The 25,079-nt window shown below is 36.8% G+C and overlaps 1 protein-coding gene across 5 annotated transcripts in view; it reads left to right on the top strand.

The window, feature by feature from the left end:
* The window catches only part of CLOCK (clock circadian regulator), a 49,379-nt gene extending 32,212 nt beyond the window's left edge, over positions 1-17,167 (top strand). For 3 of the 5 annotated variants that reach the window (XM_026676562.2, XM_026676560.2, XM_087963583.1), the window contains 13 exons: positions 2,265-2,383; positions 3,105-3,187; positions 3,360-3,466; positions 4,056-4,203; positions 4,461-4,536; positions 4,724-4,865; positions 5,109-5,209; positions 5,966-6,055; positions 7,114-7,272; positions 9,420-9,626; positions 10,574-10,779; positions 12,510-12,804; positions 14,014-15,948. In XM_026676562.2, the coding sequence (XP_026532347.1) occupies positions 2,265-2,383; positions 3,105-3,187; positions 3,360-3,466; positions 4,056-4,203; positions 4,461-4,536; positions 4,724-4,865; positions 5,109-5,209; positions 5,966-6,055; positions 7,114-7,272; positions 9,420-9,626; positions 10,574-10,779; positions 12,510-12,804; positions 14,014-14,196 (1,916 nt within the window). In that variant the 3' untranslated portion in view covers positions 14,197-15,948. Of the gene's footprint in view, positions 1-2,264; positions 2,384-3,104; positions 3,188-3,359; positions 3,467-4,055; positions 4,204-4,460; positions 4,537-4,723; positions 4,866-5,108; positions 5,210-5,965; positions 6,056-7,113; positions 7,273-9,419; positions 9,627-10,573; positions 10,780-12,509; positions 12,805-14,013; positions 15,949-17,093 lie in introns of those variants that run through there. The other 2 variants (XR_015749287.1, XM_087963584.1) reach the window with 2 other exon arrangements.
* The last annotated feature ends 7,912 nt before the right edge of the window (positions 17,168-25,079 follow it).

Raw genomic sequence — 25,079 nt, 5'->3', positions numbered from 1 at the left:
ATTAAAAAGCTTTTTTTCTGAATTCAAAGTTGTAATCTCATATCCCTTTATGTGAAAGTAGAATTATAGTGTGATGGTACTCTCTGGTAAATATGGTACTGTCTGGTAACTATGATTGTAGTGTCTTACAAAGACTTTAGAACTGAAAAGTGGAAACAAAAGTACTTTCAGTCCACTTTCCATTAGAAGTACCTAAGAAGTGCCTGAAGATGGTTAGAATAACAAATGCAGCTACCACCATACCTTTCCAAATCAAGATACCATAGACTCTTTTTTGATGCAAGGGAGTGTCCTAAATATCTACCTCTGCAAGCACAATTAAGAAATAAATTCAAAATGAAAAATCTGCTGCTCTTTTCAGGTTCTCCAGATTATCTATCTGAAATGACAGCTTACTTTGCCTATTTTTAGGTTTGGTCAGACCGTAGCCTAATAAGCCAGTTACTCTTCATAATTAGTTCTTCCTCCTTACAGTTACTTCCTGATATGCTGATATGATCACAGTTAACTGCTGATATGCTTCCTTCACATTCTTTTCCAAATAGCTCAGAATTTGTGTGGTGGTTCTGTTCCATACAACGGAGATTGTTTATATTGTCTTAGTTTACATGTATCTACATCCACTTCCCTTCAAATGGTTGCAATATAATAAAACAAATGCAGGTAATCCTCAACTTAAAACAATTCATTTAGTGACTGTTCAAAGTTACATCACTGAAAAAGGTGACGATCATTTTTCACACGACCATTGCAGCATCTCCGTGGTCATGTGATCAAAATTCAGCTGTTTGGCAATTCAGATGTTTAGCAATATTTATGACAGCTACAGTGTCCTGGGATCATGTAATCACTTTTTGCAGTCCTCAGACAATCAAAGTCAATTCGGAAGCCAGATTCACTTAAGAACAGTGTTACTAATAACAGCTGCAGAGATTCAGTTAAAAAATTGTGGCAAGAAAGGTTGTAAAATTGGGCAAAACTCAACTGTCTTGCTTAGCAACAAAATTTGAGCATTCAGTTGTAATTGTAAGTTGAGGGCTACTTGTATTATAATACAATGAATATATTTTTATCTGAATGGACAGAAAACTTCAATAACCCTTTGAATAAATATAGTTTCATTCATATTTATAACATTGGAGCAAAAATATGCAGACTTGGCACATATAAGCCTTATTTTGCTTTGTGTTTGGATACAGTGTGTTTATAAAACATGCTATTTATTTATTTTCCTCTATTTTACATGCTGGGAGAGCCTCTCCAGAAGCATCTTCAGAAATCCTATTTATGGCTCATTTGGATCATTTTTATTTTTAACTTTGGCAGTGTTCTTCAACACAGTCATTCTTTCCAGAGGTTTCTGCTGTTTTCTGCTAGTGCCTGGGTGTGAAAATAGAGAAGGCATATAGTAGTTTCAAGTGACAGGCCAGGCTTTTTTCCTTTAGAGAAAGACAACCATCGGTAGGTGGCAGCTGATAGTAACAGGAAAGGGCAATTAGCAGCACTAACATTACTATGGCGATGAGAACTGCTGGGAAGACCCTTAAGCAGAACAAATGGCAAGCAGGAACTAGTTTTGTGTGCAATAATAGTAAATGATGGCATCCCTGGACCAAACAGCTGTGGGTGGTTAGGAAGAATTGGAGGCATTTTCATCAAATGGAGAAAGCATTGACATGAAGCATCACACTTCTGTTACCAGAGACCTTTCCTTTAATCTACATCAGGGCTGTCAAACTCTCGGGCAACTAGCCACACCCACGCCCAGTTTAGTGAAGGGGGAAAAAGTCACGATACGTCATGTGACGCTACCATGACGATGTGAGTTTGACACCCCTGATAGACATCACAGATGGCCAATAATAATTAAAACCTAATTATAAGCCCTGTATGAATGAACAAAGTCTATATTCATTAGCATTCTCTTTTATGTGTTTTCCTTCTGTAAGTCAGTGGTGAACTGTGAGATGTTGTAGAATATTTTAGATTTTAGCCTGAAGTGCATGGGAAGTTAAAATTTGTTGTCGATTAAAATCAAGTAGTTATTCCAATGAATTAGTTTCACTAATTAAGGGTTTGGATTATTATCACTTTAATTGCTTTAAAGTGATGATAATGTAATTTAACGTGATCATTTAATTTAAATTCTCATTTAAAACTGAAGTCTTGTTTTATTTTTTCAGATAATGGTGTGTTATCTGTTTATATGTGTTTGTGCTGATGCCTTGAAGTTATTGTAATTTTAAACTCTGTTTTCTGCATAGTGCCTAACTCTGCACATAATGGTTATGAAGAAACCATCCAACGACCTCATAGGCCTTCATATGAAGACAGAATTTGCCTTGTAGCTACAGTTAGGTTAGCTACACCTCAATTTATTAAGGTTTGTTCAAATTATCTCATCAAAAACGTTGTTTGCTAGTTCTTTCAAATTCATTTAGTCTGATTTATTCTTACTTAATAGTTATTTAAATATTAAACAACAGTTTCTAAATTAGAGGGGATATATAGTTGTTAAAATAACAAACTAATAGTGGTATTTGCTCTAGACAAAGGGCTTTTATGAAGTACTGGAGATGTGAAAGCATCTACATCCAGCTTCTGTTTGCTGCATTTTGGTAATGTCTAGTGGATTAAGCCCTTGTCTTACCTTAACCATATATGTCTCAACTGTTTGGTACTGGAACCAAAGTAGATATATTTTCCGGATAGAAATGCTGACATCTGTGTGGCTAGTCATTCATCATGCAATATTAAATTGCTGGAGGTTATTTCTAAAGGCTGTCCTCTTTAAAGAAGAATACAGTGCATGAATTATCAATTGGAAATAGTACTGTGACTCGCTACACCAACAGGCTTATTATTCCCAGCTCTGAAGAGAAATAGGTGGAAGGCTGAGGGTACCTGTAGTTTCTTTATTGATCCCATGCATAGAATTCCTGCGGTAATGGAATGTTCATCCTATAAAACAGATAGTAATGCAGGTGCAGCAAGTTGCATTAAATTAATCCGTTTCATTATCTGGCCAACTGTTTCAAAAGTCTTTAGATTAGATCAGAGGAATTCTGAGAATCTTACATATTTTTTTTAAATATTTTTTCTAGGAAATGAGCACAGTAGAAGAACCTAATGAAGAGTTCACCTCCAGGCATAGCTTAGAATGGAAGTTCCTTTTCTTGGATCACAGGTGCCATTTCTTAGAAATACAGTACCACGTAGTAGCATTTTATTAGCATTAGTGGGCATTATTTGGCCTTAGCTGTGTGTATGTAGAAAACAATGAATACTGTTGATAAATATTTTTATTCAATTTTTCTCTTTTCTAAAACCAAAGAAATAATCCTTGTATCTTTATCCAGGGCTCCACCAATAATAGGCTATTTACCATTTGAAGTGTTGGGGACATCAGGCTATGATTATTATCATGTGGATGACCTGGAAAATTTGGCAAAATGTCATGAACATCGTAAGTAATAACATAACCACCCTACATTATCATAGAATGTAAGAGTTGAAAGGGATCTTGAAGTTAATCTAGTTTAATCCTTGCCCAGGGTAGGAATCCAATGCAACACCATTAAATACATCAAATGGTAGACAAATTCCTATTTCCCCCCCTGTAATTAAAGCTTAGAAAGAATGTACCAATGGTGCAATCATTATAAATAAAACTCATAGTACTATTTTCCATATTTTTAAATGTTAACACTAAAACTCATGTTAAAATGCCTTTTTCTGCCTACTCTTTTTAAACCAGTGTTTTATGTATGAATGTATCCAATTTTATGATTCATAGCAGCATCTGAATTAGAAAAATCTTACTTAAAACAAATTAAATAATTGCTGGTTTAAAAAAATAGTCTGTCCAGAATTGATTCTTTCTTGCCATTTGGATATTTTGTCTCCTTGTGTAATAAGTTCCAGCAGATCTAAACTCTTTATACCAGTATTTAGATTCCTATCAAGAAAATTTAAATAAATGTTGTGAACTGTTTTAGACCATACCCCAAAATTGGCATCTTATGAAGCCCCCACTTTGTTGCTTCATCTTGTAGTAATGCAGTACGGCAAAGGGAAATCCTGCTATTACCGATTCCTCACAAAAGGCCAGCAGTGGATATGGTTGCAGACTCATTACTATATCACTTACCATCAATGGAATTCTAGGCCAGAATTTATCGTGTGTACACACACTGTAGTAAGGTAACATAATTCTGCATCACTTTTTACTTTAATTATTTAAAACCATTTTCTACTTCTATTTTAGATTTGCTATTTCAACTAAGCTTCAGGAAAATGGCTAGTGAAAAATATCTGAACATATGATTACATTAATTTCGGGTTATAATTATTTTTTGTTTTAGTATAGAACTCTACAGTACTAAAAGTCTAATATCTTAAATGGTGCTGATGCTTTTGTATTTTGTAATATCCTGATATTTTCATTTATTTATCTGTAGTTATGCTGAAGTTCGAGCAGAAAGGCGGCGTGAACTTGGCATAGAAGAATCTCTGCCAGAGATTATAGCAGAGAAAGTATGTTTTCTGCTCTTTCTTTATATTTGTTCCTTTTATTGATGTATTGTTCTTTTCACCTAGTGAATGGTTTAAACTATAAATGGTTTAAAATTAATTTGCATCTATAAAGTGAACTGAATATCCAAAAATGCATTCACATAAAAGTTATTTATGAGTACATATGTAAATACATTTTTCTTCCCAGAGTCAGGATTCTGGTTCTGAAAATCATATAAATACAGTGAGCCTCAAAGAGGCCTTGGAGAGATTTGATCACAGCCCCACACCTTCTGCCTCCTCTAGGAGTTCCAGGAAATCTTCTCATACTGCAGTTTCGGATCCTTCATGTGAGTGTCGAGAATTGAAATCTTCTCCTATGATTGACTACTTATAGAGTGTTTATGATATGTTCTGTTCGAAGCTAAGAAACTTAAAAAATAAAGGGCAAGTAATTACATTTGGAGTCTGTTTTCAGTTTAAAAAGCTTTATAATTTTCCAGTGAAAGAGCAAGCATTTGTCTTAAGTGTATTTGTTTTGAGTTGATGGTTAATAAAATTACCTTTCAATATTCATTGGCTTACTGCTTTAGCAACACCAACAAAGATGACAGTGGATACTAGCACTCCTCCAAGGCAAAATTTACCTGCACATGAAAAGTCTGCACAAAGGAGAGCTTCGCTTGGTAACCAGGTAATTCTATAGAAGTAGCATCACTTCTCCAAAGTTAAGAAAAGTTACTTTCGTTTTTTTAAGAAGAAAAGCAAATTCTAGAAGGTTATCTCATCATCCAGTTTAATCATTCTGGAAGCTTTCAGATATCTAGGGGTTTTTTTCCCCCCTGTGCTCTTTATTTATATTTTAATAGCCTTTTTGTTAATGTCACTCAGTACATCTGGCTGTTCAAGTAATATAGAAGGCAATGCATATTTGAATAGAAATTAGATTTTAATACATTTCACTTTGGTGAGTTGAAGTTGGTGTCTTTCCGTTTAACCATTTGGTTATAAATGTTGTGGTGTTCATGTTCTTTAGAATCATTTTTCTATTGTGACCATTAGATGCAAAGACAAAGATGTTTATAGAAAGTTGTTATGTTCCCTGAGAGCAACACAGGATAAATCTTTGAGGTTTCTTCTTTGAATGTTTGCTCTCTGTTGGCCTCTGCAAGATGCAGGTTTGACATTTTTTAATGAATATTTATACTAAGGCAAATGACTTCATTAAATGATTTTGCATGGTCCAATTTCATTCTTGTTTTTGTAGAATAGGAGGATTTGTTTTTAGTCAGTTATGTCAGTAGAAACAAACAAACAAAAAAGGATGGGTTTTAAAAATATTTTCCTGAAATCATTGCCATTAAAATAAAGTGTTGCTTTATTTTCATCAAATCTGAAAGAAATGTAACTAAGTAATTATAATACGTGTGTATATATTTTTCAATTTTAGCCTTTAAATTCACAATCCGTTGGGCAGCCACTGGCACAGCCAATGATGACACAGCCTGCAACGTTACAACTTCAGCAAGGCATGTCTCAGGTAGCAACTCAATCTGAATGTTAAAAGCAAATCGCGATACTTTGTGCAGACTGTCAAAAATACAATGCAAAATTTAACGCAGAGTTTAAAAGATCTTAGCTGAATTAGACTCAATTCTTAGAGACTGATAACTTTTATTAAATGCCCAGTGCAATCTACAGTCCTGAAAGACTTCCTTCCCAACTACTAACCTTGCCTGATCCTACTCAGGTCCCCTGTCCAGATAAGATAGGCCAGGTGCTGTCAGCTACCAAGACAATATAAATTTTAAGTACTCAACTATGGCTACTTCTGTACTTTTTCCCTCTTAAAAGTTTTTACCAGAACTAGTAAATATTTGGAAGGATACCAGTGGCTCATTAATTGATTTGGGGATCTGAGCAACATGAAACAGATATTACCGTTGGAACACTAAATTTGTCTGGATTGGGGAGTTCATTGCCTAAAGCTAGTTGTGAATATATTATAGTGGTCCAAATGGTAATTGTACTTTTCAGCTTGTTTTTCAATTGTGCCCAGTAGCCAAATTTAAAACTGTAAAGAGCAAACAATTAAAAAGTTATTTAAACCACTTTTAAACAATCATTTGGGCATCAAATATGATTGGGAGTCAGTTTATTTGATAGAGGTCATTTCAGTGGCAAATCTGTAATAGTTTTCTTTTTTGCAATCATGCCAAATCCTTAAGCTTATCTTCCTAGTTAAATCAGCCTTCTATAAATAACAGACGGCTACATTGCACACTGTAGTTTATTCCCCCTGTTCTGTATATATCTTACATTGGAGCTTGTATTTGGAAGCTATCTGTAGCTCCTGTTTATTTGACATCTCTCCCCTTGGTTCAGCTGATCTCCTTTTCTCCTTGTTTACTTTTACATGTTCTCTGTATTTTATTTTTGGTTGTTTTATGCTGTATTCATTGACAAATACTTTAGCTGATTAAATTGATTTCAACATGTATATAGCTAACAGTAAGGTGCTTATGTTATAGTCGGATACTTTTCTTATAACATATTGATTACTGATTCAGATCTTTTATAAAAAATTCTGCTTTGTAGCCAATGCTTCAGTTTTCTGCTCAATTAGGAGCTATGCAACACTTAAAGGACCAATTGGAGCAAAGAACACGAATGATAGAAGCAAACATCCATCGCCAGCAAGAGGAACTGCGAAAAATTCAGGAACAACTCCAGATGGTTCATGGACAAGGTCTTCAGGTTAGTTTGAACTAATCAGATAGGAAAGTAGGTAGTATGTAAAAATGAGTTTTAATTTCAACAAAGGAAAATTGTGTTTATATTTCTATTGGCCAGAATAAACTAATATTTTATTTACAAAATTTCATGATAAAGACAGCTATCTATGTTTTGATAATTCGTTTGTTTAGAAAAAAATCACAAACACAACACTCAAGTCAATTCTATTTATATTAATTCATTGGATAATTAATATTAAAGATAGTCCTTATTTAGTGGCTACAGTTGGGACCTGCAACTTGATCATTAATTGAAACATCACAATTTTATGACTTCAATTCAGATTTCTTTTAAAAAAATGTTTTAGTTAAAAATTAATGCAAAGTAAAATAAAGAAAAAATAGAAAGGAAAAGTATACAGATGAAAAAGAAAAAAGTCAAAAAAAGAAAAAAATGTAAGAATTTAGTAAAGAAAAAGAAAAGTAATATCTAAATAAGTAATTTCCAATCTTCATCACAAGTATAAACAATTTTACTAACTTTTCACCTCCTCTTAATTTACAACCAATTGGATCTGTTCATCCAATGTCTTACCTATAAACAAATCCATAAAGCATCATCATTTCATGGAATGGAATCAGGTACAGTCCATTAAGGAAATAACTATTTTAACCTTAATCAAAGAAACAATCTTTATATTTCTTTTACTTCTAAGTCTTAATTTTATATCCATTCAAGTAATGTCGTAGAACTTAATTTCTTTTTCTTTCTTTTTAACTCTTTTCTCACTAGATCTTTTTCCATGTCTTTCTTGTAGCCCGTCATTTGTAAATCCATTTTCAACTCTGTATCTGTCTCTATCTTGTGAGTTTGTTCCTCTTTTGCCATTTCTTCCAAAAATATCTTTTGGATATAATCTATCCATAGAAGCAAACATAGCTATTTACGTTGTCAATATTAACTTCTGATTCCATTTTTCAAAAGTAGCTTTCAATATTTCTAATGATGTAATATTTTATATATTCTTCCCCTTTAATCAAAACCTTTCGTTACCTCCAGTGTCCAAACTTTGAAAATCTTTTATCTCTTTTATGTTCAAAACAACTTGACTTTTCCATGGGAAGAAATCTTATAATTAATTCCAACATCTTATTTCAGACTTATCTGGACTCTTAATCTGTTTATCACTTTCTAAAATCAAAATCTTAATTCATCTTTTTTCTGTTTATTTCAGTTTTTTAAAGTTCTTAAACTTGCGGTTATTCTTTCATTCAATAATTAATGGTAGACTAGCCCAGAGTTTTCATATTTATTAAGCCAAAGGTTGCTAATAGCTGAAAATAGTTAATAAACCATTTCCAAATGTGATTAGAAAGTGAAGCATGAGAAAGTTGTGTCCTTTTAAAAGCTCCAACTGGGGTTTGAGCGAAATGGCTACTCACTCACATCCCAGTGCTCAAAGCCCAAGAGAGTGCTGCTTTGTGGCCTCCTTGGGAGAAGCAACCATCCGGGGTACCTCTGGGTAATTTCACATCCTCCCTTTGTCCAAAGAGCTGTTCCGTTTACTGTTTTTTTGTTTTTCACCATGGTTGTTGGCTCTGCTTTTCACAGAGCTGTTTTCAGTCTGACCTTTCTTCCTCTGAAAGTCCTTGGTGTTATTTCAGCTTTTCTTTGCTCGTCAGACCTGTAAAGGTCATAAAAGTGAGGATTACTCATGAAGTTCGTTTTCATCACTGGTGTAACTATGAATCGTCTCTAAATGACTCCATTGCTAAACAAGGATTATTTGTAGGGGTTATTAACAAATACTGACTTCCTTACAAGTTATATTATTATATGTTCTGCTATTAATTACCAGGGCTTTCTTCAATGTATTGCCCTTAAAATGTATTGCACATACCCAATATATCTGCAAGACAAAAGGTTAGAAAAATTGAAAGAAAGTAGAAAGGTATGAGGATTTAGAATATGTGCCGCTAGGGACTTTCTGTATCTGTGTTTGCTTAAAGGCAAGCTCCGTTGAATTGAATGGCTCTTATTTCCAAGTGTTTTGATTGGATAGATTCTCCTAAACAATGTTACTAAAAAAATAATAATAATCATGCAAATGATCATTTAATTGTTGGTAGTATTTTGAGCATTGATATGGACTATGTTTCTTCCAAAAGATGTTCTTGCAGCAATCTACTCCGGGGTTAAACTTTGGGTCTGTACAGCTAGCTTCTGGAAACGCGTCAACTATTCAACAGATCACACCAATAAGCATGCAAGGCCAGGTTATTCAGACTAACCAGATCCAAGGTGGCATGAACAGCGGACATATTGGTTCTCAGCACATGATGCAGCAACAATCTCTGCAAAGTACCACAGCACAGGTAGTAGATAGGATTCAGCCATATGGTGATGTTTTGCAGAGTTGTGTAATGCAGTTGTTTCTCAGCCTTGGTGACTTTTAGATGGGTGGGCTTCAACTCCCAGAATTCTCCAGCCAGCAACGTTGGCTGGGGAATTCTGGGAATTGAAGTCCACCCGTCTAAAAGTCACCAAGGCTGAGAAACACTGATGTAATGTTTCAGATTCAGTTCCAAAATAGTGATTTGGAGCATAGGGCGAAGTAAATTTGGCATATCTGTGCAACTCTTTAAAACAGCCCTCTTTTTTCTTTTTTTGCTTGAAATCTGCCATTATGGGATTTGATCCTCTTTGTGTCTATATGTTCTGAAGCAACTTTCTAGAAATGAAGTCAAAGTACTCATTACCCTAATTATGTGTCACAAAACATCTCTTGCATCTGTGTGATGCCCTGTCACCAGAGTGCTCCCTGAGCAGCATTTATTTTTGTTAGCGCATGTCTTCAAGAAGAAACGGAGTTCTTTGCATAAGGAAATGCTTACAGGGCAGGAAAGTGTAACTCGTGAGCCAAAACCAACTTTTGGAGAATTGAATGGGGAGCATGTAGTAATGTGAAATTGCTCCTTCAGATAAGAATCTTACATTGATCCTTTGATGTCTAATAAACATTACCTTCTATTCTTTTGATTAAAGTTGCAGAAATACGATTTCATCTTATTTTAACTCCTATTCTTTTCCAAATTGGATTCCTGGCTGGTTAGCAAATTACATGATAAGATTTTAAGTTTCTAGTGCGATAATGTTTATAGTCACAGCTAAGCTCAGAAAACGATATTGTCTGAGTAATATAACTGTTTCCTAGTTAACACTTTTATTTAGCTTAAAGACTACTGTTCCTTACCATTGGAATAGTTCACATCTATTGAATGAAGCCGAATAATTGCCCTGACAAAATATTTTATTTCTGCAGCATAATCAACAAAGCATCCTCGGTGGGCACAGTCAACAGACATCTCTCAGCACCCAAGGCCAGAACACGCTACCAGCCCCATTATACAACACTATGGTAATTTCCCAGCCGGCTCCAGGAAATGTAGTCCAGCTTCCTTCTACTCTACAGCAGACCAATAACCAGAATGCTGCCATCACCACTTTTGCCCAGGATAGGCAAATCAGGTGAGTGTGAGTCTGGCAGGATTGTACCACCCGAGTATTCCGGATAGCAGAATTGGAAGGTTAGGAGATAGATAGATAGATAGATAGATAGATAGAAGATAGATAGATAGATAGATAGATAGATAGATAAATTATATATATATATATATATATATATATATATATATATATATATATATATATATATATATATATATTGTTTTCATATATATATATATATGCGCACTGGCCATTCGGGCAAATCATATATATATATATATATAACACACACACACACACACACACACAACACACACACACAATATATATATATATATATATATATATATATATATATATATATATATATAAATACATAAACATACACATATATACATATATAATATATATATAGCAAGCCTGAAGATGATGAATGAGACTTCATCGAAACGTCGCCTAGATACTTCTAATTTTACACGGGAGAAAACCCGAATAACCAAAGATCCATATATGTGTGTGTGTGTGTGTGTGTGTGTTTATATGTATATATATATGTATATATGTATATATATATACATATAATATATATATACATAATAAACTTTGTTGTATATTTTTTTTTTTTTTTTTTTTTTTTTTTTTAAAAAAAAAAAAAAAAAAAAATTTTTTTTTTTTTTTTTTTTTTTTTTTTTTTTTTTTTTTTTTTTTTTTTTTTATTATTTTTTTTTAAACTTTGCTTGGAAAAGTTCTCTTTATTGTGAAAAGAAAACTTAGAAGGATTAAATTAGGAAATTAGTTTAGTAAATTAGGAAACAAGAGACCAACTTAAAGAATAATATTTTGATATGTTCTCTACTATGCATTGGGGGGGAATCTTCTGGTAGCTATTGCAGCACTTAACTATTTCTTGGGAAAGGGAGAGCCAGCATGGATGGAGTGATGATGCACCATAGGTAGATTTAGTGTCATATGTGAGGGCAAAGTTAGGATCTTCTGGATGTCTTTTGTTGTTTTTTCTTTCTTTAAAGTTGGGATTTTTTAAAAGCTTATTAAGCTCATTTTAAGATTTCCTACCATTTTTATGCTGTCAACCTCAAAATGCTGTCCCTTGTCTAAAAAAGCAAAACAAAAACAAAAATGTCATGCTGCCAGTTTTCAACAATTGTGGTCAGAGGAATCACAAAAATTATTTCGCTGGGGAATGATTCTGGGGACAGAATGTTGGAGACTTTGTGGCTTCAGGTTGGCCCTTTCTGATCCGTTAAGGCAACTAACTGGATGCTATTTGCTATATATGTATCTGGTGATGGTAACAGATTGCCTTCATGCCTGACACTGACTTTCTTGAAATTATTTGGCTATAAAGATGGGGAGAAGCCTTTTCGGTCATGATACCATATTTTTAAATTGCGCTTCCCAACAGGAAGGACCTATGCCTGTGTCTCTTACCTAGTGAATATATTGATTTGTAGTTCTGCCAGTATATATTTTCAGCATATAAACTTTTAAAAATTTAGCCAGCTAAGTGAAAGTGTATTCATGTAAAACAAATTGTGTCAAAAGGTTGCTGATAAAGTAGAAACCTATCTGGCAGCCTCTAGCTTAAAACGTTCGATCCCTTGGACCTTTGTTCTGTCCCAACAGGGCCGTTGTTTTGTATGAAACTTACTGGCAGTCCAAGCCAATATAGTTCACATTGAGTCCATTTAGAGTACCTGGGAGGGACAACTGATATGTATTTGCTTTCACAGATTTTCCCAAGGCCAACAGCTTGTGACAAAATTAGTGACTGCGCCTGTAGCCTGTGGAACAGTAATGGTACCAAGTACCATGTTTATGGGGCAGGTGGTGACTGCTTATCCGACTTTTGCTGCACAACAGCAGCAGCAGCAGCAGCAGCAACCACAGACGTTGTCAATACCGCAGCAGCAGCAAGAACAGCAGCAGCAACAGAGCCAACAGGAGCAGCAGCCCCAGCAACAGCTTGCTACAGTTCACCCTCCAGCTCAGGCTCAGCTGACTCAGCCTCCTCAACAGTTCTTACAGGTGAAACCAGAAGGAACCGGCTCTCTGAACCCCCAGTTCAATTCAATTAGAGCAGAGTTTCTCAACCTTGGTAAGGTAGGACCTGTGGACTTCAACTCCCAGAATTCTACAGCCATCTGTTGAAGTCCCATACACCTTAGAGATGCCAAGGCTGAAAACACCACCACTACCAAATTAGGGGTATCATCAAAGAGCTTTGCAGAACCGTCTCCCACAGACGGATCAGGCTTTACAATTTGGGTGCTTGTGTGTTATGTGCCTAGGTGTACAGGACATACCTTTAAAAGCGTATAAATGCAGGGCATATATTAAGAATTGCCCAAAATAAAGGTTCTGTTCTTGAAAGGTGATTTTTAAAATAGTTCTAAGTTCAAATATTCAGGGAAGGGATTTGGCTGGGTTTATATATTGCATTTTCAATTCTTCTGATGTACAGTTAGAACTTTTTAAAAAAAATTTGCTTTAAAAAAATCATTTAAAAATCTTTTTTGTTTGTTTTTGCTAATGTGCAATCACTTGCACATGTCTATATACACTACCCTTTGCTAGTAAGAGGCATGAGTTAGTGTTTATTTATTTATGATCCAATTACAACATAAAGAAGCAAGAAAAATCCAGAGTTGAAGAGCGTACCTTCTCATTAATAGCAGTAGGAAGAAAGCAAAAGATATAAAGATTCATGAAAACATACAACCTTGATTTTAAAGTTAAATATATTTTGATAAGAGCTTGTGACATGGCATATAACTCATCTGTTTAGTGGTCTGAATTATACCTTTTTCTTTGCTGAGTGGTCGATACAACTAGTGTATGTGAGAGAGAGGGAGAGAGAGAGAGAGAGAAACATAGGCGGTACTCCTTCCTCCTATTTTCCCCACAACAACCACCCTGTGAGGTGGGTTGGGCTGAGAAAGCGGGACTAGCCCAAAGTCACCCAGTTGGCCTTAATGCTTAAGGCAGGACTAGAACTTGGTGTCTTGGCTTCTAGCCTGATGCCTTAACCACTAGACCAAACAGACTCCCATTATATATAGATATTCTGCGATTGGACACACAGGGAAAAGGGATGCATCCACACAATTCCCCTTTTCTCTCCTTATAATAAATAAGTTGCAGTTGCAGTTTCAACATGGGATCATAAAGTGATGTTGTTAGGTAACGTGCTTGTGTTCTGACGCCTTAACCCCCCTCTCATTTGTATATTTGCAGACATCCAGATTACTCCATGGAAATCAGTCGACGCAACTGATTCTCTCTGCTGCTTTCCCACTACAACAAAGCACTTTTGCCCAGGCGCATCACCAGCAGCATCAGTCACAGCCACAGCCCCTGCAAATGCCACGGCACAGAGCTAACAGCATGTCAGAGGCGTCTAAAGTGCCACCCCAATAACGTGTGGGGGCTTTGCTACTGGGAGCAAGACTGGCAGAGAAAACTGCTCAGTTTGTAATTGCACTGGAGATGGTGAGATAGGAGTCGACAGATTTGGCAATGCACAGTATTGAAATTCTTTTTAACTGTCTGGAATGTATCTGCCGAAGAGAATTGCACAGAGTGCTCTATGGGAGTTCCAGTCGGTGTGAAGCTGGAAAAGATGATGGGACAGGGACATGCTGGGAATGTAACTGCTCTGGTTTCTATGTTTGGCTTTTCTTCAAAGGCCGGGAGTTAATTTGTCCAGATCAAAGTCAAAATGTTCAGTGGACTAAACAAGATACTTACAATTAAGTTTGCTCAGATTAAGTGTTATAATGGACATGCTGTTGCTACAGCTATTTAAGTATGCCTGCAATTATGCTCCAAAGCAAAATTAATTTTTTTCATATTACAGGACAGTAAATATTTTCAAAATATTGAATGGAATCTATCTTCATTGTACAGATACTGTAAAATACTGTGTATATGTCTGGTAAAAAGCGAGAGAGCAGGATATTTTATATGATGCATGGAACTTGGTTTGAATATGTTTTTCCCCAAAATTTCACCAAATGTTCAAACTACTGTTTTCATCTGTTTTATACCTGTTCGTCTTCTCCATCGTGGAATCTATAACCTGCACGATCATTTATTCTCTTCTGTAATGTGGGCACAATCTCCTGTTTATAGTTTATGTGTAATGTCCAGTTTGTTCCATGAGGTAATAGTGTGTTCAGGTTTGTGGAATTTTTTGCAAGTTAAATTATTGATGAAACTCTTTGAACTGTGGGGGTTCAAGGCATTCAATTTCATAAATACCATTTGTCATGTATCATTTCATGAATATTTTTTTCTTTGGAAAAAAAATAGGAATTTGCACTGCTCTGTTTTTGATGGTTTGGAATTTTGATTCCCCAAAGCTGTCTTTTGATATAATACATAGTTGCAAATATTTATGTAAAACATATGGTTTAAAATATGAACATAATTTTCACAAATGACTCAAATATAGGAATAATTTGCACAAAGTATATTTAAATTTAATAATTGTAGGCACTTTTTAACTTCTCTGCCGTGGGAAATGTGATTTCGGAATTTGTTGGAATCTTTTTATTCTCCTGTAAAATGTTAACCTTCATTGAATCAGAGATAATTCAGGGTCATTTGAAGCAGAACAAATAATAAAACCTCCACAGTGCCTTGATTTTGATTCAGGTAGTAGTGCTAAACATACTGAATTACATTATCTTGAATTTATGAACATATTTGAAGTTTTAGTTCACTGACAAAACTTGCTTCCTAACTAAGTCTCTATTATAGTTGTACATATAAGTATTTTAAAACTGTACAAATTGAGAATCGAAATGTTTTTAAAATGCTGAGCCCTCCTTCTCAACCATTCAGTAAGGGGATAGCTGCAGTGCAATGACTCACATTTCACAATTTGAAATTATGCATCTAATTTTTTCTAAATTTATGTGAAAACATGTATGTGAGTTGTAAAGCAATTTAAATTGAGTTATCTGAAATGAGGTGGAATAAGATATAAAGGGATAACATTGTATTAAGACTTCAGATGACAAATTCACTTCATAAAGATAATAAAAAGATCCAACTGAAATTCTGTACAGATTTTTAAAAAATGTTTAATATATTTTATGGTACTAGTTTTAAAATCCACGTCTGCAGAGCAAAATAAGTTTGAAAAGACTTATAAATTGGGTATCTAAAAGAAAAAATAAATCTGGAATGTCTGAATCAAGAAAGATTGGGTAATAAAGAGGAGCTTTATTAACGTAACCAAAGTTATAGGGAAAGGCGCAAAGAATGTAGTGCTGGTTGGACAAAGCAACATCTTGGTAGAAAATACCAAATGTTTATCCTAAGGATAATTTGGATGCTATTCAGGTATCGTGTTAAACTATCAGCTTATCTTAGTTGTAAATGTGCCCTTGTACATCTGCTGACTACATTCTAAGTAGATAAATTGAGCATAACATTCAAATGTAAGATTCTGCTCTCATCTGCCTTGAAGAAATCAGAGAATAAGCCATAATTTGTTCAAAGGCCACTCATGGCTTGATTTCTTGTTTTTTCTGGGAAACATGCTAGGCTTGCCCACAATGTGGGTTGACTGTAGCCACATTTATAACCACACCAGTGGATATGCTTGAGCATGTTTTGTTACTAAGCCAGCCGTATGGTTTAATGTGATACATGAATGGCTCCTTCAAGTTTTTTTCATTGCTGTAGCCTTATATGGTTCCAAACCTCCCTCCCCCAACCCCACCCCATACATCATTTCAAAAGTTTAATAGCTTGTACCGTAATCAAATTTTTAAGATTTATTTTTAAAGAACCAAAGAACCAAAGAATTGGATTAACCCTCTTCCCTCTTGGCAAATACTGGAAACCAGTAGGTAGCTTGCTTAGGAAACTACGTAGCATTATTATTTACATGCATAAGAAATGTGGAAATAGTTCTATGAATTTAATTGCAAATTAACTCTGTTCTGCCGTAACTTGTTTGTTGTAATCCCAAGCCTGGCTGTGTTGAACAAAGATCTTTTGTATGTAGTAAATGATTGTCTAGTCGGGCTTGAAGCTGTTTCGAATATTAGAGCATTAAATAAGAAAAATTGGGAGGGCTTTGGAATTGCTTTGAGAGACCAGGGTTTTAGTCTAAGAATGCAAAGCAACAGTCATGGCAAGTTTATTTGGTATAGATTTTCTTTGCAATTTTTATTGAGAAAGAACACAACTATCAGTAGATGTGACATGTATTTTGGGAGGTTATATAAAAGGTAAGCTAATGGAAGAAAAGTAGTAAGAAAGTAAAAAAAAATTACTGAAGATTTTTTTTTTGTCTACAGCACTCCAGACATACTTCAATGAATCAAAAATATTTTTTAGAAGGTATGTTGGCGTTTATGTTTTATTTTCTGGCTGACGACTTTGTCTGAGGATCTTTTGCTTCCGTGGAGTGTCAGTGTGCCCTAAATAGCACAAAGATCCAGCCTTTTCTCTTCATGATAACCAAGGCTAATTTTTAATCTCAGAAATTGTTTGGAAGTGTGGTTATTCCTCCCCCTGTAACTTAGCACGGCCAAATGTCTCGGCTGGGGGGGGCGGAGTGGGCAGGAGAAGTTGGGGGTTCACTTTGTGGGTATTGCACTTAACCTAAAGCAGCAAGGGGTGGGCAACCTGTACGGGGGCCAGGGACCCACCGGACAGCTTCCTGGCCTGCTGGAGAAGTGCAGGAGGCCTTCCGTTGACATGGAGAAACGCGTTGGCCTTTGGAGAGGCCGTGTTTGAGTGGGAAACGGGTACAGGAGACCTCTGGGAGGCAGGCTGTTCCCCCCCTCCCTGCACTCCCACCATCAAACACTGAGACCGTGCCAAAAATGCGTTCATTTTGTGGCCAGTGTTTGGCAGTGCGATTTTGGCCCCTTTTTCAGGGTGGTTGGCTAGCGTGAAGGGTGGGAACAGGAACATTTTGCTTCCATTCTCATTCTTATTGCTTTGGGGCAGGGAGGGAAACTTGTTTTTTGGCAAAATCCAGTCTTTTTGCCATTGAATCTCAGCAGTACAGTTGAAGAGGGAGGGTTTCAGGTGAGATCCGGGGAGTGGCAAGACGCCCAACTTCTGTGCTGAAGCCACAGTTCCTACAAGGGGTAGGAAGCCTGACAAAGTGCTGCTGAAGGGAGAAAGGTAGTTTGCTTACATTTGTGGGGGTGGGAAAGGGAAGGAAGACTCCAAGGTGAGCTTCTTCTGGGAATTCTAGAGGGAACCGTATACATATTTTTGATATTATATTTAATATATATATATATATATATACATATTATATACTATATTTCTACACATATTAAGAGAATATAGTCAGAGCTCTCCATATGCCTTCCATTATTTTTATGTAGAAGTTTACTTGCTGGTGCAATGGATTATTCCAGTCTGTCACAATCTGTAGGCTTCCTGCCTGCTGCCAGCTGACAAGAATAAAAATGACTGAGCATCCAAGGCTGTCAGATAAAACCATGTTAGTTGCTTAAGAGTCTGTTGAAAAGGTAATCCTGTTGACCACTGTGGCTAGAATCACTGGGATTGCGTAGAGATTGGGGGGGTGTAACCACACTTAGGGTGGGATATGAAATAATAGAATATTTTTAAGTGGAAAGGGTCTTGCCAAGAGACCAGCACCTAAAACATATGTGATGATGCACCCGGGTAGATTAGCAAGTCAAAATTGCTTTTTTTTCTCTGAAATGCCACACTCTTGTTTCTGCAAGGGGTGATCACTCTCCTGTAATACTTGAGTATGATATTGAATTAGGTAGGCTAAAAATGTGCGCAAATATAAGCACTTTATTGGGGGCGGGGGGGGGGAATCTCATTTTGAAATACGATTTATTTAGGCAACGGGACTGTTCACCGAGGAAAGGGGTGGGGTCGGAATGTAGACTATTGTCAAAAAGAGGCATTGCTGGAAAATGTTTCTTAACGTTTAGGCTGAAGTCTAAACACGTGATTATGCAGAACATGTAGTATTGGTTGGCTTTGTACAGGTGTAGATTAAAATATCTAAGCTTTTTTTTCAGAACTGATTTTTAAAAAAATAAATATTGCACAATTGCCAGAGAATTATCAACAGGAGGCTTTCCAATAATTCTAAGTGGCCCTTAGGATTAAAGGTGTAGAGGGTTTACAGATGTGGCCTTTAGTAGACTGCTTCAGTCACGAGTATAGTTTGTATTTTTAGTGAACACCCGTTTTTGTTGTGTATGTTTTGTAGATGTGTGTGTGAATTTATTTTTTATTTTTAAAATAACGTTACTGTGTCATGTGATGTCAGCATGCATGTCAAACTCTTAAATCAATTGTCGGAAATGTATCGCTGAGATACGTATGTGATGAGACAAGGAGGCCTAGAGGGAGCCGATTTGATTTGGAAGAGGGGACGGTTTCTTCTTCCCTGCCCCCCCACGTTAAAAATTGGATATGTTTTCAAATGTATACAATCGTTTGAAGTTGAATGTTGAACAGTCAGCGAGTGAGACAAGCTTTGAGAGACAATTTTAAAAACATAAATCTGGTTGTTGATGAAACTGAACAGTTTATTGATACTTTATTTTTTTTAACACTACATTCCTCTGTCTTTAATAAACAAGTACTTTACAGTCTGTGTTGCTACGCTTCATGCTTTCTCATCTGCATGGGTATTGCCAGCAGCATGACCGGGGCCGTATTGCTTAGAGATATTGTACCTGCCAGTAACACACAAACGAAGCAAAATGAAACACTGTGTATGAACAAAATACTGCGTTGCCTGATATACAGATCCCAGCTCTAACTGAGGTGCTGCACTAGTAGACAATCAAAATCTGTGGAAGACTTTGGGGTGGGGGGGTGGGGGGGATGTTCTTAAAGATACAGCTGCTTTGAAAGTGTTTTTTATTCTTAAAAAAGTATTTATTTTTTAAATTGTCTAATTGGATACTTTTCAGTGTTGATTTCACATTGTCTTGGTTTTTTGCCTTTTTAAAATTTGGCATTAGATTTGTATATGTAGGAAACCTGTGTGTGATTTTCATGATCTGACATCAGGAACTGTAGATATGGCTCCTTAGTGTTCATGTGATCATTCTTACCACGTGTCAGTTTTTAACTGAATAAACATAACATTTGAAATTTCTGCTTTGTGGCATTCAGGTTTTGATAAACGTTTCCGGCTTGAATACCTCTTGCTGACTTGGTATCTTATAATGTTATTTTTCTTCCTCAACAACAACAACATCAATCTGAAAGAATTGAGTGGGGTGGAGGGAGAGGAAGAAATGGCAAATTCAAGCGGCACCCAGGATTTGGCTGGTGCTACTTGTGGCTTTTTTTTTTTTTTTGGCATTAGTGATCGTGCTAATGATTCTAGACACTGTTTCTCAACCTGGGCAACTTTTAAGATGTATGGACTTCAACTCCCAGAATTCTCCAGCCAACTTAAAAAGTCCATACATCTTAAAGTTGTCCAGGTCGAGAAACAGCTCTCTCCAGCCTTAAATACCCGTCTCTTGCAAACACGAGTCCCTTGCATTTCTAGACGGATGGAAAAGGAACAAACATTCACTAGTCTTTTTCAATGCTCGTGCTTCGGACAAAAATTTAAATCCACAGCGAGTGGTAGGAAGAAAAATAATTAGGCTAACTGCCTATCGGATTTTATTTTCAAGGATGGCAGGGAAGACTAGAAAATCTAAGGAGGGTTGCCCCCACAACTGCCTTGAAGGTCCCAGGATCAGAAATGACCTAGATTTTGAATCCTTCAAGAGCCTCTACAACTCTCCCTATTGACTTCGATGGGGGGAAAACAAATACCGGTCTATAGTGTCTGTGCTGCTTTGATGGCCAGAGGATTGAGTCCCTGTGTTAAAATAAAACCTCGTCCGATAAGATTTCACAGATGTGGTTTTGTTTTTTTTAAAACTGTAATTGAATGGTAAGACCCAGTTGCCTTTTAATAACATTTAAGTAATAGTTCAGAATTTACCTAAGTAATAGTTAAAACGAGTCCCTTTCAAGCGTTGTTAGGATTGGGAAAAACCAAATGCATAGTTACAGAACAGGTGGAACTTGTTTCAATAGTAGCAACTGTTGAGAGCACAGTAATTAGGCTGCATCAATGGAAGGTCAGCACCAAGATATACTGTATATATACTGTATTACTATATACTGTATTACTGAGACACACTTGAAATGCAACGTCCAATTCTACTCACCACAATACAAAAAAAAGGTGGTGGCCCTATAAAGAGTGCAAAGAAGACCAAAAAGGTGGCAGGAGGACTAGAGGCTAAACTATATGAGGAATGCTTAAAGGAATTAGATCTAACTTGTCCAGCCTGTTTAGCCTGTCTAACCTGAGAAGGGCGAGATCCACTTAAATCTCTAAAGCACCTGAGGGCAGGACAAGAAGAAATGAGTGGAAGCTTGTTAAGAGAGTTCCAATCTGGAACAAAGGAGAAATTTCCGGGAGGTGAGAACAATTAATCAGTGGCCTACCAGAATTGTGGGTGGCTCCATTGCTGGAGGTCTTCAAGAAAAGTTTAGACAACCATTTTGCCCGGGATGCAATAAGGTCTGCCTTGGGCAGGGGGTTGGACTAGAAGTCCTTCAAGGTCCCTTTCAACTCTATGATTCAAAGTTGAATCATTCTATCCTTTGTCATGGCTCCTGCCCCCCCCCCCCCCACCTCAAAAACTACCATATTCCTAGAGTACTAGAAGCATGTTCTAACGCTACTGGTCACAGAAATTTAAATTGATTCAAGCCTTTCTTTCCCATTGAAAAGTAACTTCTGAGAAGGTGAGGTGTCTGTGCCAAGTGTTTAATTCTACACATATCCCACTGGCCTTCCCCACATCCTTATTTGTGAAATACAGTATACTAAAAAAAAGTTCACAACATATAGCTGGGCTTTTCTTTAGAGCAGGGGTGTCAAACTCCATTTCATTGAGGGCTGCATCAGGGTTGTGTTTGACCTTCGGGGGGAGGGTCGTGGGGGCGTGGCCAGGGTGGGCATGGCCACCTCATCACTCGTGTCGGGGTGCCAATGGCGACCTGAGCACTTCTGCCAGCGAAAATGGGCTCCCGAGCTCCATTTTTGGTTACGACAGGATAACATTGTTTTACCCTAACTGTTTTGGGTAAAGATAATAAAATGATGAATCATGGTTTGTCAGATAAAGTGTATGTGACTTTAAGCTAAAGGAATGTAATTAAGGGTGCAGCTGTAAAAGTACTATATAAGCAGCAAGGCACTCTCTGGCTCTTACTGGCTGGCTTATTGAAGACTGCGTTTTTGCTGGATCGGGGAGGAGAAGAAGTGTTGGATTACTTTGAAGATATTTCTCAACGGAGAGAAGATAAGTTTTGGACAGATTTATTATATGTGTACTGACACTGGCTATTCGACACGGACTTTGCAATTAGAGTATCCTCGACAAGACTTGACTGAATTTGGTATTTGACTAATGGACTGTTTATAATGACTATGCTATAATTCTTAAATGGAATAAATTATAATTTTTGATAGCACAAGCGTATCTGTATTTTTACTGCGTGTTAACTAGAAAACTTATCTCACACATTTACCTGTCTTCCTATCTGACTTCGCTGTACATTCTGTTTAGCTTGTTTTCCTTAACACCCGTTGGGGAATCCAGGCTTAACAACGACAGCCTCCTGCAACCCTCTGCCAGCAAAAACGGAGCTCGGGAGCCCGTTTTCGCTGGCAGAAGCACCACGGGCCGGTCCTTTGCTGTTGGCAGGGCAGCCCGGTGGGGCAGATCTAAGCACCCCATGGTCCAAATCTGGCCCCCGGGACTTGAGTTTGACGCCCCTGCTTTAAGAGGTTTTCACGTGAAAGAAGTCGAAGGGGTTTTCTGATTCATGAAAACGGCATCCTGATCTCTTAAAAACAGCTTTTCCTTATTGCCATTTCCATTGGACCTGCCACTGTTAAAAATAATGTGGGGTCATGGAGCCAATAATAGGACAAATCTCATCCTGTGAAAAGAAATCTATGTGCCATGTTTTTCTAGGAGGATGAACTTATTTCTATAGAAAAGTTATAGAATTATAGTCACCCATCTAACAAATACCAGTTGCCAACAATACAGTAAGAGTGTCAACTTCCTCATGTTGGATTGCATCTTTCCCTCAATCTAGCTTCAAATTGGAATGATTTTGAAGTATTTGTACACAATAAATCTTCGAAATAAACCTTCCTGCCCTGGTAATTATTCATCCATCCTTTTCTGGATATCCAGAGACTGAGGGATTGTTAACTTTGACACCCACACAAAGGCTTGGAGAAACCTCAAAAATCAGCTGATGATGGAATGGGATCACTTATGACTTGACCATTGCAGTAAAAAAAAAGCAGATCAAAGGAATTACCATGAAAAATTTAAGCCCTGATCAAAATGCTTCAGCATTGCCATATGATCACGATCTGCTTAAATTATCTTTCCACGGTGTAAGAATATGTTCGTGACACTGCAATGATAACAGTTCTGGGTTTTGTTGTTTTTTTTTAAAAAAAGAAAATTCTTGCATAGCCTGTATTTATTTATCGGTTGATGATCATACTGGATACTTTTGATTTTTAACACCTGCTCTGCCCTGAGAAAGGAGTCAGAAAGTAGCTTTTTCTGCAGCAGAACTAGGAGAACAATGATTATATTGTGTGGGAAGGAAGATCAGCACTAATGATTCTAGAAGGAATGGCAAGAATAACGGCCGAGATCAAAGTGGAGCATGAAAATGCATCCCTGGGCAATCTGGCCACGCGTAACAGGTGATGAGTAGTCTGTTGACTCTATGGCACCATGCTGTTAACCACCAGCAAAAAAAAAGAAGCACCAGGTATTCCAGCAAGGGAGCCTCAGCTAGTACTTTCCCTCCCAGCTGATTTCAGGGACGGTAGGCTCCACTCTCCCTCCCACCACGGCATTGGGAGGGCTTGATTTCCATTCCATGCAGGTCACTGTAGGCGGCGTGGGGGCCTCAGATTTTGCAACACTTTACAACGCCGCTAGATGCTGTTGGCTTAAGACTGAACAGCCTCTGGAAGAAATGATGTAAAAATAAGGACATACAGATGCAGAAGCAAATAAGCTGCATGAGGCAGGCCAGCACAGTAGGAAAGGCTTTTAAGACAGAAGAATGCTTTTAGAGTCTCAGTAAAATGGCAACAACAACAACAACAAAAGATTAAACTCTCCTGAAAAACAGTGAAGGGTTTTTCTTCCCTCTCTTAGGAATAGCACCTACACTGGAAAATAGTGAAAACCCAGCTTACTACATGAAGGTGAACCCTTCTTCAGAATCATCCAGAAATTATACCTGCACACATTAAGCTTAGCTATAAGAATCTCATAGTTAGGAAAGATAGGATAAAAGCAGTAAAAAAAAAAATCATCTTTACAAAAATTTATTTTAAAACAATCTTTTTAGCTTGATACAAACTGGATTTTTTTCCCCATTGGCTACAAGATGGGCATCTATATTGCTCAGTGACAGCAACTGGCAAATCCAGAATCCTGCTGGCAGATCAAAAATAAGAGCAGCATTAATTCAACTGTTTCCCATTTCCTTAATTCCATTCCAAGCAATGGGAAGATATTGGTTTAGACCAGCAAAATAGCTGATCTAAATTCTCTCCTATACCAGGCACATGATATAAATCTGGGGAATGCTTTGAACCCCCGTTTCTGAGGGCAAAAAGGAGGAGTAATTGGGAACTCTCCCATTTGATTACCTGAGCCTTCCTATTGCAGTGTTGGTTAGGAATAAAGCTTTAATTTGAGAAAGGGGTTTCCTCATATTGTGGCAGTGCCATACTTGGTGTAACACATCCTCTTGATCAGCAGAACATTATGCCTCAGATACTCTGGGTAGAAGATCCACTAATTACACTAAGCCAATGATTTGTTAAATGTGACATCTAACTGGGTTTGCCTAACACCAAGTTAAAGACCAGAGATTATGTCTGAGCCTACACAGCATACTAAGGCAAAATCATGGCACCGCTTAGAACAATGCGCGTGGCAATGAATCAGTTTCAAATTAACATTTTTCCATAACTGACAAGCACCATGGCTTAAAATTAAAAACAGTAGCAATCATGAGAAATCACAGAAATATTTATCCATCAAAGGTACTGGAGTAAAAAGAAATGGGTACAACCACTAAAAATATAAAATATTGAACAGTACACATTATTTCCTCTGAATGAAACCAAAACTCATTTTAATTGCATTTCTATAATAGGAGGTACCTAGTTTTTATCCATTTTTTCCCAT

Source organism: Notechis scutatus, chromosome 4 (genome assembly GCF_049901735.1).
Source record: "Notechis scutatus isolate UNSWTSFEM ecotype Mainland chromosome 4, rNotScu1.2, whole genome shotgun sequence".
NCBI lineage: Eukaryota > Metazoa > Chordata > Lepidosauria > Squamata > Elapidae > Notechis > Notechis scutatus.
Note: the sequence above shows the minus strand (reverse complement) of the source record. Positions and strands in the feature narration are given on the sequence as shown.